Here is a 17,649-nt window from a genome sequence, read left to right as displayed (position 1 = left end):
TCCATGGTACTTCCTACTCTTGATACTTAACTTTTCCTTGAATTTCTTGCCATATCAAAGCTTACAAAAAGTCACTCTTTCAGAGTCCTGGTAAGTATGTCCCTCCATGCCAAGTTTACGCATCTTACAAGACTCAGTTCAAGTGTTACCTCCTCTTTAAGCCTTCAGTTCAATTTTTGGTTTGTTGTTGTTTTGTTACATACTAATGACAAATAGATCCTTTCTCAGTGCTAATAAAAACCACTCTTCTAGAAACATCTTAAAATGGAAACAAATAGTTCCAGTACAGCCAGAGGCAAGGATGACCATTATTAAACTTTGTTCTGCAGAAACCTCCCAGCCAAGTACCAGAGCTCTGGAAACCAGACTCATGCGTCCCCAGGTAGAAACCTGGTGGATCCTTCTGCCAAAAAACAACACTTCCCAAGAGGAAAGACCTAGAGAAGGTGAAGTACGGAGATCCCTCAATGAAACCAGTAAGTCCACCAGCCCCACTCACACACAGAGCTTTCAGTCATCCCTTTGGTGCCCCACTCTTTAATATCAACAGCGAGCCAGGGACCACCAAGCATGTGAGGACAACCTCTAACAGACAGGATGGAAGCAGGAAAAGGAACTTCTAGGAGACAGAGACTGGCTGTCACATCTCTTTACAGACCATGAAAAGGCCATTTACACACTTTTGCCACACCTTAGCAGCTGGAGATATGGACAGACATCTCCATTTTGGGCTTTGGATTTGAAACAAGTGATACAAAGAAACAGAGGAGAATGTGTCCACCGTCCAGTGGTGACCACAGTGGCCCATACTCTTCCTGGGGAGTAGCTCTACCTGTGGTCTTGGTCCCTAATTTCCCTGGTTTCTGTTCTTAGTAACCTGATTCTCTAGACTTCCTGGCAATTCTGGGAACCACAGAATAGCTTTCAACAAAAACCTTTCTGCTTTTTAAAAAACCAGAATCAATTTCAGTTGCTCACCCTCAAGCACCTATCTTACACTGATCTCCAAATTATATTGTTAGGTGAAAAGCAATATGATAAGTATAATAGCATTCAAATAAAAGCAAAAGCTATCTACAAAAAAAAAAAAAAAAATCAGTCTTCTAAGCCTGCAAGGCGAATGCTCAGATATAGGCACAGGCACCAACCTTACTTGCCTTTCATTTGAAACCTATATAATAAGCAGTATTGATATTATCACTAGCTAGGAGAAAAGAAAGACAGGCAGAGGGAAGATGAGAGGGAGATGAAAAGAGAGACAGACAGGAAGTGGGGGGAGAAAGGGAGACAAAAAGGAGAAATTGTGTCTCCGTAGGTGCTAAAACTATGACTCATACCCAAGCATTTGACTCACTCCAGTGGCTATATAATTGACTCTGTGGTGGTATAGAGTATATGCCTAAAGAAACAGACATGGGAGAGCCAATGGTTACACTTGTTTTTACAAGTACAGAGAGCCAAAGAACCATTTTACCTGTCAACATTCAATGATATTCTATCACAAACTGGAGAAACAAGGGTAGTATTATGTTTACCTTTCAAAATGTAAGGATTCTTACATTTCTTAGAAATTAGTAGCTTATAAGATTTTTTTTTAAAGTTATCAATTTTTAGATAAAAAATAATGAGTAATATCATTTAACAGAGTGTAATAAGTTACAGTATTAGCGCATTATTAATTAACTAAATTAATATAAAAAGCACTTAATTTTAACAAATTCTCAGTTTAAAATTCATATATCTGGGTCAGTTAAGTCACCAAAGCTATATTCTTTCTAGTTTGTAGGAATGAAAAAAATAAAATGATTGTTTAAAATAAAATCAGAGTTGTATATGAGGAAGATCATACAGGCCTCAATATACTTTTCTTTTCCTTGCCAATTTACCCAAATTGACTTAATAACTAGGTAAGTGCCCAATATCCACTTTCCATTGTTCTATATAGTCTCAGCCAAATCGTCTGTGCCAGAATTAAGACTCAAATATAGGCTTCTTGAAGTCCAGCTCACTGAGTTAAGGAACTAAAGGAAGTTGTTTAAAACCAACTATTTTATTTTATTTTTTCAATATTATCAGTACATAGAAAAAGGAAAGGATCCAGAGTATTTTTTTTCTACTAAACTTTATCGTATGCTCATCATGTATGTAATAGCCATGCACTAAGCACTTTACATGTGTTCTCATTTTACCCACACAACAACCTATGTAGTAAGAATTATTATTATCCTCACTTTTAAGTTTCTGAAATTGAGGTCAAAGTATGTAAGGAACTTGCTCAAGGTCACATAACTGGTAGGCATTGGAACCTGGGCATAAACCCAGGATTCTGGCTCCAGAACCCCTGTGCACCACTGTCACTGGGTATGTTAGAAGAGGAAATTGTGACTTTAAAGTATTCTTAATGTAAGTACATCTATTTTGGATAAAGAAATAAAAGCAACTTATTTATAAAATGAGAAATGAAGCTTTAACCTACGTGTAAAATTTTTGGTTAAGTGTCCATAAGGGGTTTTGGCAGAAAATGCTTGGAGTTACTGCAACTAGAATGAGCTGCTTCTTACAAACACATTTTTGGGTTAATTTCCACAGAAAATACTCTTCTTGGAGACACGCATTTTACACAGAGATTTCTACACCTGTGGTTTGCACACCTAGGGATCATGAACCTGAGGAGTGCTGTGTATGTTGACAATTAGCTTACATCTCATATGGTGTAAGGTATCACATAGAGGTGTTACAACTATGCCTACCTCACTGGCAGCCAGCCCACCAACAGAGTTATAAGGAAAGTAGACTGTATCATATAAGAAAAGGGAACTTTCTGTCAAATCCTTGGAAAACTCAGCCTTAAATAATTTTTTCTTGAAATAGAATCATCTATTCATTTGGTTATACCTAAACCTCGGTTATAAAACAAATATCAGATTTATATTTATGAACAGGATATTTTAATGGTTTTCTTAGCTGTGCTAAAAGTCAAAGAACTGTAAACATGGCAAATAACAGATGTTTATCTCTGCATAGTCTTAAAGTCTCACTAAAATGAGAAAAAGGAAATGTGGTTTAAAACTACATAGGCAAAGTGAAAGGGTAGAAGAGACAACAACAGATAAGAGATATCAACGAATTTTTGAAAGACGAAAAACACATGAGGGAATTAGCAGAGCTGACAAAACTGAACACTAAGGGCAGTGTTCCTTTCAGAAGGAAGTGCTAATGACGGGCAGGCCAGTTCACACTGCAAAGTCCTGAAAAGGCTCAACAACTGAAGGCTCCAAATCACTGAATTCAGGAGAGAAGCATGAGGCATCATATGGGAGAGAGGGGAGGATATGAAAATCTATATAAGAAGCTTTGAGAGCAAAACTGAAGATTAGAGCTTACTTATGTAGAAACACTGAACCAATCCTAGCAGAAGAGGGAAAAGAAGCGCCATAATGAGAACAAGGGAATTCAGTAAAAATCTACATACTAAATGGTGAGACATCAACACCCCCCCCCCAAGAACCTCTTTATATCATTTAACTCCAATAACAGTGGCAACCAGGATTATACTCTACAAGTAAGAAATTGGAGGATTCTTCTCTAAAGAAACTGGACAGCCTTAGACATTTGCGATCCAACAACAAGATGGTCAGCAATGCTCCTCATTTATCAGGCTCTAGGTAAAATATACCAGTTAACAAGTCCACCCATGCAAAAAGAGTTTCCAAGCATATTTTTATTGCCTTGCTTTTAAATGATAACACAGGTAATATAGACTTATGAAGAATTTTTCCAACATAAAAGATAGACCAAAGCAAACCAAAATTTGTGGGAAACAAAGACAATACAGGGAGCAGAATAAAAGTTCAAAACAATTATTTTTATCTTTGGAAAGCTGAGTAGATATTACATCAAAGAAACAAGAACAAAATGTTATTTTTTAAGACACAATCTGAGTGAGAAAACTCTTAAAAATTTAAATACAGTGCAAGTAAATAATTTAAATATTTGGGAATAGTGACTCGTGAAATTCTGACACAAAATGTAAAGGAAACAAAGACAGGAAATCAGAGCTAAAAATAAGAAAATACGGAGCTCAATCCAGATCCAATATCTGACCAATAGAACTTGCAGAAAGAAGAAATAAATACGTCAGAGAGAAAAAACTAACACAGGAAAATTCCCAGAAAAATGAAAGATATTTCCCCATTGAAAAGGCCTAATGACTACTCATCAGAATACCTTGAAAAAAGACCTGTAACAAAACATGTTATTGCAAAATTTCAAAATATCAAGGATAAACAGCTGATCTTAAGGTTTAAAGTGGAAAATTAAAAGGTCATACATAAAGAATCAAGAATTAGTATAACATCAGATTTTTTAAGTGCAAGCCAGAAGACAATAGATGGAAGTCTTTAAAATTCTGAGAGACAACTATTTACAGCCTAAAATTCTATACCCACCCAAACTACCCTCAAGCATATGGGTGAAATAAACACATTCTCAGAAATGCAATGCTGCAAGAAGTATACCACCTAAGTACACATTCTCAGGATGCTACTGGATGATATGCTCCACTCAAATTAGGAAATGGACAATGCAAAAGGAAAATATGAGTTCCAAGATACTGGATCTAACACAGATGAGAGACATCAACTTTACAAGAAGCTTAGACAGCTACCAATCCATGGTAGAACAGAATCTTACCTTCCAGAAGAAATATCTCCAAGAAAAAAAAAATCAAATGGTTAGAGTATTTGGTGTACTTTTTAAAAAATATTTTTCAAAGAAGTTTTAAAATTCTTTTGGAGTATCTGAGAAGAATTAGTCATAGTGCCATAGAAAACAAAACAAAACAAAAGGAGGGAAACTATACAGAGAGGATAGAAGAAAAGAGGGTGAAGAGGGGGCATAGAATGGTGTAAAAATTTTATACCCTCTTCATCAAAAATAGGAAGTCAATACAATATATAAGCACATTATTAAGAACTATGGAGAGTAAAACCAAAAGAAAGTTTGAGTAAAGGACTGCAAGATTAGGTAAGGGATATTATTTTCTGTTATATATTTTGTAGCACAACTTGACTTTTTAAACTATATACCTGTATTACTTTGATACTTTTTTTAAGTTTTGGCAACTATCATAAGCACCAATAAATATTTATATTTATTTCTGAGAAGTCTAATTTGGGATCATCTCTAGCTCAACTAGACATATTCAGCAGTATTAAGGTTGCAAATGATATTTGTAATCATCATCAAATCACAATTTCTCTGAAAATGTTTTTCTAACCTCCTGATTAGATATTGTATTATTGTATCATGCCAATTCAACAACAACAAACTATTTTAGGAAAACAGTACTTCTAAGTTTCTAATAACATACCACTACTTTCATTTCATTTTTGTGCTCAAAAGTACTCAATTTTATAAAGTCAAGGAGGTTTTTAAAATATTTTTCTTTTTGTTAAGAACTCAAAATAAAATTTTATGAAGTCTGAAAAGTAAGATGTTCACCCTGAAATAAGAAAGCACATTTTGTATTCTGTAAATGAAATCTTAAGGTTGAAAGGAATATTATTTCTTTCATTTACTCCTTTCATTGCTTCTGACTTTTTTAAAAAAATCTATTCATAAATATTCAGTATTCCTTATATCTTTCTTTGTCTGGATTTTTAATACTTGGATAATGACACATTTTGTAAATTATTAAACTCATAACACTAACAGATGACAACTGTAAAGCAAGGGTATGTGTAATGGAAAGAAGTGGGGTGTTTTTTGATGTTGTTGTTTTCTTGGGTCAGACTTGACAGGCCCAAATTCAGCTCTTAGCTATATAAGCCTGGGCAAGCCCCTTCCTTGGGCCTCAGTTTCTTCATCTATGATACCTACCCTACACGTTCATTATGAGGATTAGAATCACATATGTAAAATTCCAGCAAAGGACAAGACACAAGATAGATATTTAATAATGGCAATTCTCCTTCTCTTTCTTATCTTCTCTTGTCCAAGAGGCTTAATTTTAAAGAATTTGTAGACTTTATAGTCTAAATACCTGAGTTCAAATCTTGGTTCTTCCATTTATTAGCCTGCAACCCTTGGGGTAGTTATTTATTCTTCTTAATCTTGGTTTCAGCAATTCATGGGCATAATTATAAAAACCCTGCAATGAGGTAGTGATGAAGAAAATGTATATTCTACTAGCACAGTGACTGGTAACATAAGTTCTCAGAAACTGTAACAGTAATGATAGCAAGAAACTAAGAGAGAGAGTTTTTCTCCTCTTCTTGGCTACTTAAAGCAAACTAAAGTAACAGAAATGACTTGGTCAAAAATAGCATTTCATGAAGTTACATGTGACCTGATTTAATGATCTCCCCATAAAAGACAGTTAGAAAATGCCTTCCGTGATACCTTTTAATTCATATATGTGCTATTTGACAGAATACTTAACGTATGCCCATTGGTCAATTTGGTCAATAAATAGAGTACCACCCCCTCCTTTGTGCCCTCTCTCTACCTACATGTATTTTGTTTACTTGTCTTTTTCTACTATTATTCGATTAATTGACTAAATTGACAAGTGACTCCTTGAATTGGTCATTGAATTGAAAAGTTGGTTCTGTCAAGTGAATAATTTGGCAGCCCTGCTGATACAAAGCAGAGGAAGAAAAAAAAAAATCAGGACCACGGTGATATTTCCTGTAGATCCAGCACAGTTCCAGGGTTTTTCTCTTTGACTTTGGCTTTTTTTTTTTTTTTTTTTTTTTTAAACCTTTGACAAAGGCACTTGTTTTTTCACTTCGGGGCCAGAGGCATTATCTTATTCACATTTCGATCACTGGCAATTAGGATATTATGGTGGCAAACAGAAAATATTATTTAAATGTTGTTTAATAAATGAATAAATTAGGGTATATATAGATTCCCAAGACTCTATCACCATACCACCAGAGCAACTAGATAGCAAGCAAAAACCAAACCAAACCTTCAACTACTTTCTAAACCTCTCCATTTGAATTAAATGAAATCCCAGGCCCACTGGTATTCACATTTTATTTTGTTTCTTAATGATGTAAATCTAGACGGAACATTTCGTATATGCCTGCGTTGTTTCAAGAAGTACAAAGGTAATTCAGTCACAGTTTGCCACTCCCAAGAACTCCCACTTAAAATGAAGTCACAAGCAAAGCCTTTTTACTGTACAAAACTTCCCTTTTACAGAGAGTGTGCTTAAAAAGGTAAGCAATTTCACAGACAGAAGATATGAATAATTCCTTAAAGGTCATATGTCCCCCCAAATTCGTTTCTTCACCCTTACATTCTCATTGTACTGGGTAGAATTTTTTATTGTTTAATGTTGAATTTAAGGTCATGACGACTTGAAAAGTCATGTACTTTTGCTGTCTGGAAGCTGACTTTTTATATAAGTAAATAAGTAACAAGGTAACATTCTTACCTTGATCTTGTGCATGAACAGCACCCCCTGACACACATAGTACAATAAAATGAAGAAGCAGTTTCCTAAGAAAAGAAAAACAATTGGGAAAAACTTAGTTGGACATTCATGACCTATAAATCATAAAATTCAAAATGAACTCTAGTGCTAGATTAAGAATTGAGCTATTATTTTAATTAACACAGTATTTTAATACTCGTATTGGTTAAAAGCAAGGGCTCTGAATTCAAGTTCCAGCTTTGCCACTTACTATGTGTCTTGGGCACCCCTTTTATTACTCTGTGCCCTAGTGTCTCCATCTATTAAGTCTATCTCATAAAGGTTTTTGAATATTAACTAAAAAACTTCATGTAAAGTACCCCAAACAGTACCTGGCACATAGGAAAAACTCAATAAATGTGAACTATTATAGGTGAAATTATTAGTAGTAGTATATATTATGTCAAATCACCATACATGTAATTTTACACAAAGTACTACAGATTGGCACAAAATAATACAACTTATAGTCACTTAACCACAGTGATTATAAATTGATGGAACCAGTTATTTGCTTAAATGTTTTTATAAAATCTATTTGCAGATCATATTCAAGTCACTCGCACTAGATTCACGACTCTTTGGTTCTGAAAATACTAACGACCTGTAGATGTCAACATTGACCATTGTGATTAGCAGTAATTGTGAACACGGTACTCAACCACTACAAATCAAAATATTCATTCACATTGATTAGCAAGGTAAAAATACTTTGTGATTTTTTTTTAAAATTATTTATTTATTTATTTATTTATGGCTGTGTTGGGTCTTCGTTTCTGTGCGAGGGCTTTCTCCAGTTGCGGCAAGTGAGGGCCACTCTTCATCACGGTGCGCGGGCCTCTTATTATCGAGGCCTCTCTTTTTGCGGAGCACAGGCTCCAGACGCGCAGACTCAGTAATTGTGGCTCACGGGCCTAGTTGCTCCGCGGCATGTGGGTTCTTCCCAGACCAGGGCTCGAACCCGTGTCCCCTGCACTGGCAGGCAGATTCTCAACCACTGCGCCACCAGGGAAGCCCCTGTGATTTTTTAGTTTAACCAAACTTTTGATAGATTTTGTTGATTAGTCTTCATAATTGGCTTTACCTCCCAACTGAAAATCATAGAGATTGTTTCAAAAAGTAATGATGAGCATACTGAAAACTATTTTATTACCTAGTTTTTCTTGCCAATATAGACTCTGATTCTGTTTAGTCTAACTCAGAGACTCCTCAAATGACATTTCTGAAAACACAGTTCTGCAAGGAATGATTACAGAGCCCTCTGAAAATCATTTTTATTAAGTTCCTGGTGCGCTAGTAGTAATTGGTACATTTTCTATTTATCACTAATACTATGTTTTTACCTTTATCAACAAGAATAAGGAGCATGTTAATGTAACAAAGTAAGCCAATATAAAATTATACTATTATCATTGTATGTTTATACACAATAAAAAATTACACTATTCTCTTTGCTATAATGGACATATTATTTGTATTAGAATAGTATTAAGCATTTTTTCAGTAAGCGAAAAATGTACATTCTATGGTCATACTTAGTACAGAGCACAGCTTTTAAGACTTTGATAGAATACTTAATAGTCATTAACTCTACAAACTCATCAACTGAATCATTATAGAAATTTCAACTGATATGGGCAAATAGTTGGACCATATATTTTAATGAAGCCTATAAAAGATTCCCATATATGGTGTCATCCATGAAATGGTTCTCAAATGTTAGTTTGCCAAAGAACCACCTGAGGCTTTTTTGAAAAATCCAGATTCCGGGCCTTCCCACAGTGACTATGATTCATAAATCTGAAGTGGATCCTCAGCACGTATACATTTTTAACTACGTGATTCTAATATTGATTGCATATGTACCAAACTCTGAGGGAAAAACAATTTAGAATATTTACTATTGATAGTTACATTGTACTTAAAATAGCCTAATATTTTGCTTAAATCACATATATCTAATTTTATGACGTGACACAAATAAGGTTATTTGACCCTTTTAAAAAAAATCCTTTTCTACTGCTCTAGATCATGGTTTTCAAACATAAGTGTGTATCAGAATCACCTGGAGGGCTTGTTAAAGATTTCTGGCCTCCACCCTGAGAGTTTCTGACTCAGTAGGTCTGGGGTGGGACTCAAAAATTTGCAATTATAACAAGTTCTCAAGCAATGCCGATGATGCAGATGTGGGGAATCACACACCGAGGACCACTGTTCTGGAATAGATGATGCTCAAGAGATGATGTGAGGCCGAGTTGTTTTGCATCTTTTTACCGTAGCTGCATAGTGGAATCACCTGGTGATTTTTCAAGACTACTAATACTTGGGTTCTTCCCTCCCCACCCCCACCCTCAGAGATTCTGATTTTAGTTTGTCCTACAGGGATTTTTAAACACTTCTCAGGTGATTCCAATGTGCAACGTTGAGGACCACAGTGTGAAATTAAAATAATTTCCTTGGGTTCTCCAGGATGGATCCCAATGTGATCTAGAGTTTGAGTAAAAGGAGGCTCTTTTCCTTTCAGATTTCTATTTTCAACTGGCAGGATGTACATCGGAAAGACTAGAAAATAGCTCAAGATTCCGGTCACTGAAGGACGGTATATCAGAATTATGCTGTTTTAACAGAAAATGGAACATGAAAGGATGCACTTCTCACCTGGCCAAAGTAATCTGGCTCACTGAGAGCTTAGAAATAACCCACAGGCACTGTTCCATCCAGAATAAAGCTAACTAGTGAAGAGTATAATAACTAGCATTATTCACTTGGCAATTCAGCCAACTCACAGACTTCCCCAATGACCTCAGGGGAGAAAGATGGAAAATAAAGTTCTTTCTAGATATGTTAACAAGTCTATTCCTGGCGTGAGGCAGGAAAACCTGAACACATCAAACATCATCCCTTAGCCAGGTGATTTTAGGAGATTATGACAAATCAGTTGAGCCACACCTTAGGTAAGCGTACCTATGTACTAATTTGATGACTGAGAGAGAGAGAGAGAGAGAGAGAGAGAGAGAGAGAAATCAGTGATATGAAATAGAGATTTTCTTTCTCTTTTTCTAATTCTGCCCCAAACTTCTGGTCAACTGTCAGGTTGTACCCCGCAGTCTGGCAAGCCTCAGAGTTGCCCAACCTCTAAACTGAAAAAAGAGCCCCAAAACAGCGACAGAGGAGACATCAACAGTTTATTGGACAGGGGATCTTACAAGTCTGAAGCAAGAGGTCCTGGAGCAACACCCGCACAGTACCTAGCAGACAGCAAGCAGGACACAGCAGCAACCTTCCACCGGGAGAAGGAGGCTACCCTTTATAGGGAGAATTGACATCAGGTTGGCTCATCAGTTACCAGGGAAACCAGCGGCTGGGGCAGTTACTAATTAAGTCCTATAATTAAGAAGATTGGATAGTCATGTGAGTGAAGCAGGGCCTGGTCGAGCAGGGGATGTACAGAGAGCAAGAGAACAGCCATCTTGAATGGCCTGACATACAACTACGGAAGAGCAGGAAAAGTCAAGTTCCTCACCAGGTGTTCAAGGCCCTTATCATTCAGCTTCAACCTCCTTTCTTTTTTTAGCACTATGGACCAATTACATCTGACATCCCAAAGCTCCAGCCATATCATGTTATTCTCTACTCCATGGACAGACTTTGGAAGTGCCTGAAAAGCTCTCAGTCTCCACCTGTCAGAATCTTCAGTATCATCAAAGCCTAATTTGAATACCTGCTCCATGAATTTTCCCATCATCCCTAAAGAGGACTGGATCTTTTCCTCACCTCTGTACTCTTGATGCTTTAATTTTAACTTTATTATAGCCCATGTATGTTGTACCTTTTATGATTAATTAGTAAGTAAATACCTGAGCAAGTAACAGGTCTTCACCTTTTATCAATTTCTTACATAAAATTGACACAATAAATATTTTTAAACAGGAACGGAATAATAGTAAGATCTCTCAATGACTGAGGAATTCAATTCTTCCCTATGAACCTAATTCTTTTAACACTTAGGAAAAGTAAAGTAAAATAAGGGTACTTTTAGTTGGATGTCCAAAGAGAGAAAGAAGAATTTTTTTTAAAAAAATCTGCTGTGGTAGGGTAAGTGGAAGGCTTCTTCTTTTTCATTTTAACTGTTTTTTCTCATCTCTGAAGTTGGAACACAGAGAAGAGATCAAGCTTAATTGACATAATCAGTTTGATAAAGAGCCCAACTCTATCACTGAATACAATGATATCTAATGAATCCAAGCTTTCTGGGAAATGTCTAGTTGAGCTGGGCTTGTTTATTTCTTTGCTTTTGCTTCCCCCCTCCCCACGATATTACATTTACGATACATTTACTTAATTAAGAAAAAAATATCACATTTCCACATTAGCAGATGATAGAGTTCTCAAGGGTAGCAGCTGTGCTTTGGGCTTCTCCGCTGTTGTGCTGTGCAGATCATACTAGACATGCTGCAGTCCTTAAATAAGTTAAAATTAAAACTATTAAGTTGTTGCAGAGAAAACAACATGGTTAATAAGAAAATAACACTAGACTAGGAGTCAAAAGGCTAATCCTGGTTCTATTTCAAACTCATTCTGTGACCTTGGGTGGGTTATTTCAAGTTTCTGAGTCTTAGCTGACTCATCTATTATGTGATGACATAATATAAATTTTATATTTTAAATTCCAAATATAAAACCCCCAAATTTGTGTGTATGGCAGAATCCTATTAATATACTGGCATTAGAGGACAAAGATCAAGCTACGTTTTTAGCAAGATGTTGTATAAATCACTATATATAAAGGGCATGTTGTTTAACCACAGCTGGGGAAAGGTCCTCTTATAGTTCTGGCCAATTCTTTTTTAATTAAGTAACCTAAAATAGTCTACTTCGCTAATTTGTTCATACATTTAATGTACCCTAATAAAAAGTCTAGTTAGTGTATTAAATATGAATATTTTTCAAATATTCAAACCATGCCTGTTTTTGTTCATTTTTTTATATGTCTGGACCATGTGTCATTAATATAAAGTAACAGAAGTACATATACTCAGACATTTAACAAAATCAGACCAGGTCTGAAAGAAGTTAACAATATGGTAAGAAACATTCAATAAATGTTCAGAAAATATAACCCATAATATTACTGAGGATATATAACAAAATGTGAAATACTCTGTGTGTCTGGTCTGCTAGCCACATTTTCAGTTTGACATAAGCCACAGTCAAAACATGACCAGACATGTGAAGGGTGAAGGCCTAGAGGGGATCAAGCAGGAAATAGATATCCAAAGACCATACTCAGAATATTTAAGGAACTAATATCCATCCCAGGCATCTTCCCTAAATAATTCTTAGAGCTATTCAACTTTCTCTTTATCTAAAGGGTTTAAGTTACTTCAGGGGAATTTCAGGCATCTTTTTGTTTAGGGCACCCATGAGACTTTCAGGTTTTATGATATATGTCCTCAAGTTACTGATGCTCATTCCTACACAGGTTCAATTTGTGAATAAGAAACTTTTTTTTTTTACTGAATTGGCGATTTTCATTTAAACCAACTGGAAAAAGTAGACTAATCTGAAAAACATACATGTAATATACGTCAAGAATTTCAACAATTTCCATCACACTGTGTTTACAAGCCAAAAAATTCTCTAAGTCATGACAGCTTTACAGATTTTGCTCTTTACTAGCTGCTAAGATCCAGTAATAGTAAAATTTCTGTACTTTGTTCCCAAAATAACTGAAAAACAGTTCTTATCCCAGGAGTAGGGAGTAAAGTGTTGTCAAAAACTTATACACAATGAATTCAACTCAACAGGTACTTGTATAACTAATCTAGTGTGAAACATACTAGAACTTTTGGTTAAATTCCAAGCATACAGGCAACTCATGAAATGCAAAGGAGACAAATATGCTTGAGGACTTCAAGTGATCAAAATGCCTAGAGTCCAGTCAGTAGCAGGGAAGAAATATACACTTAAAATAGTCTCTCCTTGCAATACCACAGAGATTGTTAAACTGATTACTGCCTAGCCTAGCAACGTTTCTGGCACACACTACTGTTAAATAAAGATTTTTAAATGAATGAATGTATCAATCTTCAGTCAATGAGACTATCAGGTGGTCTTGAGTTTCAACAAATATATAACTTCTCTGACATTTTCCACCTGCACACTGACCCCAAGATCAAGAAGCCAGGTGATCCTAACCTCCATATATTTAGCTAAGAAAGTAAAGGCTTTGCATGATCTAGTCTCTGTTTCTCTCTCCAGACCCAGCTCCAGTCACTTCTCCCCTAGAATGTGTGCTCCAACCAACTTCATTTCTTTCAGGCCCTCAAATGCACTGTGCTGTCTCACCTCTGAGCCTTTTACTGTTCTCTCTGTCTGTAAAGCTCCATGCCTTTTCCACTTAGGTCTGAGTCTAGATTTCATTTCCTTTGGTCAGTCTTTCCTTCCAGTATTACTCCTCCCGATCTTCCCCAACTACCAAGACTGTTAGATGTCCTTCTGTGTATACCCTTATCTCATTTTGTTATACTTGGTTGTTTCATTTTCTGTTTCTTATACTAAACTGGGCACATTGGGAGGGCAGCAATTAGGCTTCTGTCTTGCTCAATCATTGTATCACTTCTGCCTAGAAACATGCTAGACACTTAGCTGGAGCTCAGTAAACATTTGCTGAATAAATGAGTAAATGATGAGTGAATGAATGACAGAATGTTAGCCTTTTATGAGAATGAAAATGAAATCGTCTTTACTTCACTTCTCACTCAGAATTACAAATTCTAAAACAAGTCACAGTTGCAAAGCATGGCAAGGAAACTAGTACAGCTATTTAAATTCCCATAATAAAATTTATTATTCTCCTGCAGCTTCACCGATTACCAAGCAGAATGTATCAATAACACTCAAAATTACTTTCTATAAATTACAATTCCTCTCCCTGAGACATCAGTTTATTTTAAACATTTATTTGAATGCAAAGATAACTAAGCAACTTTAAAAACAGAATTTCATGCTAGCTAGGAAATAGATGTTTATATACCAAACTTTGTTTCCCCCTTTGGTTACAGAAACCCTTTAATGACCATAATAGCCTGCCTGGGAGACTTTCCGGACAATATGTTAAATCAATGTATCTAACACTGACTCTTGGTTTTAATTTTTGTTTTTTATTAATTCCACAAATTCACATTAGGTAATCCAACTAAAAGCAGCCCTTTGAAATAAAATGTCTTTAAGGATCTAGTTTTAAAACTGTAAATGTTTCTGGGTGACTAATTGGAATTGTGATTTTAAAAAAACCGCTCCTGCTCTCACAAAAAACATCACCACAGAAGGATGGTGGAAAGTTAAAATCTCAGGGATTTCATGGGGCACTCTAAGGTTTAATTCAGTGGCCTGACATTATCATCAGCTAATCAGCTGCTTCTCCTACGTCTCTTTCCCTATGAGGCTGGTAGCATTAATTTCAAACTGAAGAACTCTTAATTCTTTACAGAAACTGGATTTTTTCAAGAAACAATTTTCTCAGCTCAATCAGTAACTACCTTTCCCCACTTTGCATGTGGGTGATTGGAGCTGTGAGGAGCTGCAATCTGATGTAATCTTGAATTACCGTTAATTTTCTGCAGCCCACCCCCACTGGGAACTGTCATGGAACAAACTGGATATCGCAGGAGGCTGCAAGGCCCCTGGCTGGGAGGCCATCTAGGAGGACAGGAGAGACCAGGGCCTTCACAGGATCCTTCACAGGCAGGATCCCCTACCCACCCTGATGTCTCTCCACAAGGATTTTATTTTCCCCATTCCACACAGTCTAATTTTTCCTCAGAAGTTCCTCGATGTAATCCATTCTCTTTGGTTTCTCTGCCTCCCTCCCCCCAGTCATCTGGACCCAATTTACAAACTCCAAACTGCCCAAGAATTTATGCAGGGCCTTTTCTAGGAGCGTCTGGAAGGGAAGTGTAAACCAGACAAGACAGGGGCTAGGAGCTGAAGATCTGCTTTAATCTGAGAGGTTGGTCACAACTACCATGGGAAATGTTACCAAAGTGGGCCTCGAGTAGTGGCCAAGGTAAAGCCCTAGGGCCGGAGCTGGCAGGGAGAGCAAGAAGGGCACATGGATGGAGGCGGAGGCTGGACAGGACGCGGAGGACCTCACCCAGCCACTCCTGGTGGCTCTGGATCCGCGGGTACCCAAGCCTCATTCCACCGTTCCACCCGCCCTAGACCGTCGGGAAGATGCGCCAGGTCCCTCAGGATCCGTTGCACTCCCCACCCCTCTCTCCGGGAGGATCCATGCAAGGGACTTTCACGGGAGAAAAGTGGCGAGAAACCTGCTTGGGAAACTAATGAGACCTGCGTGAGCCGCTCTGGGTCAGGCGGCTGGCAGAGTCTGTCCTCTTCTAGAACCCTGGCCGAGAAGTGTCAGGTCTCCCGGGCCCTGGGCACCTCGCCGCACGCACGCGGTTGCTGAGGTTACGAGTTTTCCCGCTCACTGAGTCACACGCTGCGGGCGCGTGGGGATGTGCGTCCTTGTCATTGGGGAAGCCGGCTGCCTGCCCAGGCTTCCAGAAGTCGGAGGAGAGAGGGCTTGAGCCCCAGCCAGGCTCGGCTGCAAGCGGCTGGGAAGCACATGTTCACACAAACACTGCCACAAGGCGGTCTTTCTCCGCACCCCGCCTCCCCTTGGCTGCGCGGTCAGTTCTGCCCCCGGCCCTCCTCCTACCTACTCTCTCGAGGGGCAGCCTAGTGGCAGAGAACGACTGCAGTCGCTTTCGTCCCTCCCGCCCCCGGGGCCAGAATCAAACTTGTGTAACCCACTGACCTCTTCCAGGGGGACCAGGGCAGCCAGCCAAGGCCATGAGCCCCCCTCCCACCCCCAATCTACGCTCTTTTCCGAGTGAGGCAGTGGGAGCAGGTACAGCGCCCAAAGACAAGGTGGGGTGCCAGTCAGGGTCGGCGCGAACACTCCCCGGGAGCAGCAGCCCCGCCCCCCCTCCCCGCGTCCAGCCCCTTCCGCAGTGACACTCCAGTGACCAGGGCGCAGCCTGGGCCCCAGATGGGCAGCACGCTTGCTGGCCTCCTAACGACTAGAGGAGACTGCCGCTGAGTCCCATGAGTCCAGGAGCGCCCTGATGCCCGAGGTTCTGTGGGCACCCTCTCCCCCTACCCGGCAACCCTGCCCCCACGGTCCAGGCTTCGCGCACAGAGCCCAGGGGACACCTAAGCACCCCAGCAGTACCCAGAGTGCACGCCCCGAGCAGCACCGCGGGGAAACAGGACCTCAGCCAGGGCTCTGAGGGAGGAGAAGGGAAGGAGGGCGCGAGGGCGACGGGAGCTGGAGCCCGGGCTGCCGTCCGAGTCCAGCTCCGGAGCTGCGGGAACCACGGCCGCCCGCGTCGGGCCGCCAGCCAGCGAGCTTCTCCTCCCGAGCCGCAGGATCTCTTTAGGATAAACTGTCTGAGAGACCCACTGGCAGGAGGCTTCCTTTCAAACACAGTATTTTACAAATTGAGGAGACAAGAGGAGGATGCCACGGCTGTTCACCGACTCCCAACTTCAAAAAAGTGCCAGGGAGCTGGTGCACAGATCTCCAACGGGCTCAGCGGATCCATGGGGTGGGGAGAGGGGGTGCTCTAACCCCTGCCCTGGCGGGTGGGCTACTTACGTTTCTGCCGTGTGGGAGACCTGTCCACGCCTTGTCCTGCGGGCTCCTAAATGCATTTGTATGCATTTGTCCGTACAGCGAAGCGCTAACGGAAAACAGAAGCCAGCTCCGAACTGCTAAGGGTGCAGGTACTGTCCATGAAAAAGGGGGGGAAAAATCACATGAAAACGATGCTCCAAAACCTCAACAATAACCACAAGGGGAGGGGGGAGATGGGAAGGGAGGAAAGAAATAGCACCCGGAGGGTAGGCAGCTAGGCTTCCTAGCTCCCTAGCTCGGTAACACACAAGTCCGGGGGGAGTGCTGCCCCGGGAGGGCGGGCAAGGAGACCTCACTGGCAGGCGGCGGGGCGCCGGCAGCAGCGGGAGCTCGGCTGCGAGTGCAGCCCTCGAGTTCACTTGCGGTTCAAAGACGACTCCGTGACTCCAGTGGAGTCCTCTGCTTTGGGCCTGGGAGGAGAAAGGGGTGGGGGGAGGGAAGGAGATGAAGTGGGGGAGGA

The 17,649-nt window shown here is 39.5% G+C and overlaps 1 protein-coding gene across 1 annotated transcript in view; it reads right to left on the bottom strand.

The window, feature by feature from the left end:
• Positions 1-17,649, bottom strand: part of COL24A1 (collagen type XXIV alpha 1 chain) — a 412,921-nt gene that overhangs the window by 374,933 nt on the left and 20,339 nt on the right. The window contains exons 3-5 of the mRNA XM_082408071.1: positions 17,486-17,599; positions 17,151-17,281; positions 7,448-7,512 (exon numbers count right to left, since the gene is read on the bottom strand). Of these exons, the coding sequence (XP_082264197.1) occupies positions 7,448-7,512; positions 17,151-17,206 (121 nt within the window). The 5' untranslated portion in view covers positions 17,207-17,281; positions 17,486-17,599. The remainder of the gene's footprint in view (positions 1-7,447; positions 7,513-17,150; positions 17,282-17,485; positions 17,600-17,649) is intronic.

The sequence above is a fragment of the Balaenoptera borealis genome, assembly GCF_965194805.1.
Source record: "Balaenoptera borealis genome assembly, chromosome: 1".
Classification (NCBI taxonomy): domain Eukaryota; kingdom Metazoa; phylum Chordata; class Mammalia; order Artiodactyla; family Balaenopteridae; genus Balaenoptera; species Balaenoptera borealis.
Note: the sequence above shows the minus strand (reverse complement) of the source record. Positions and strands in the feature narration are given on the sequence as shown.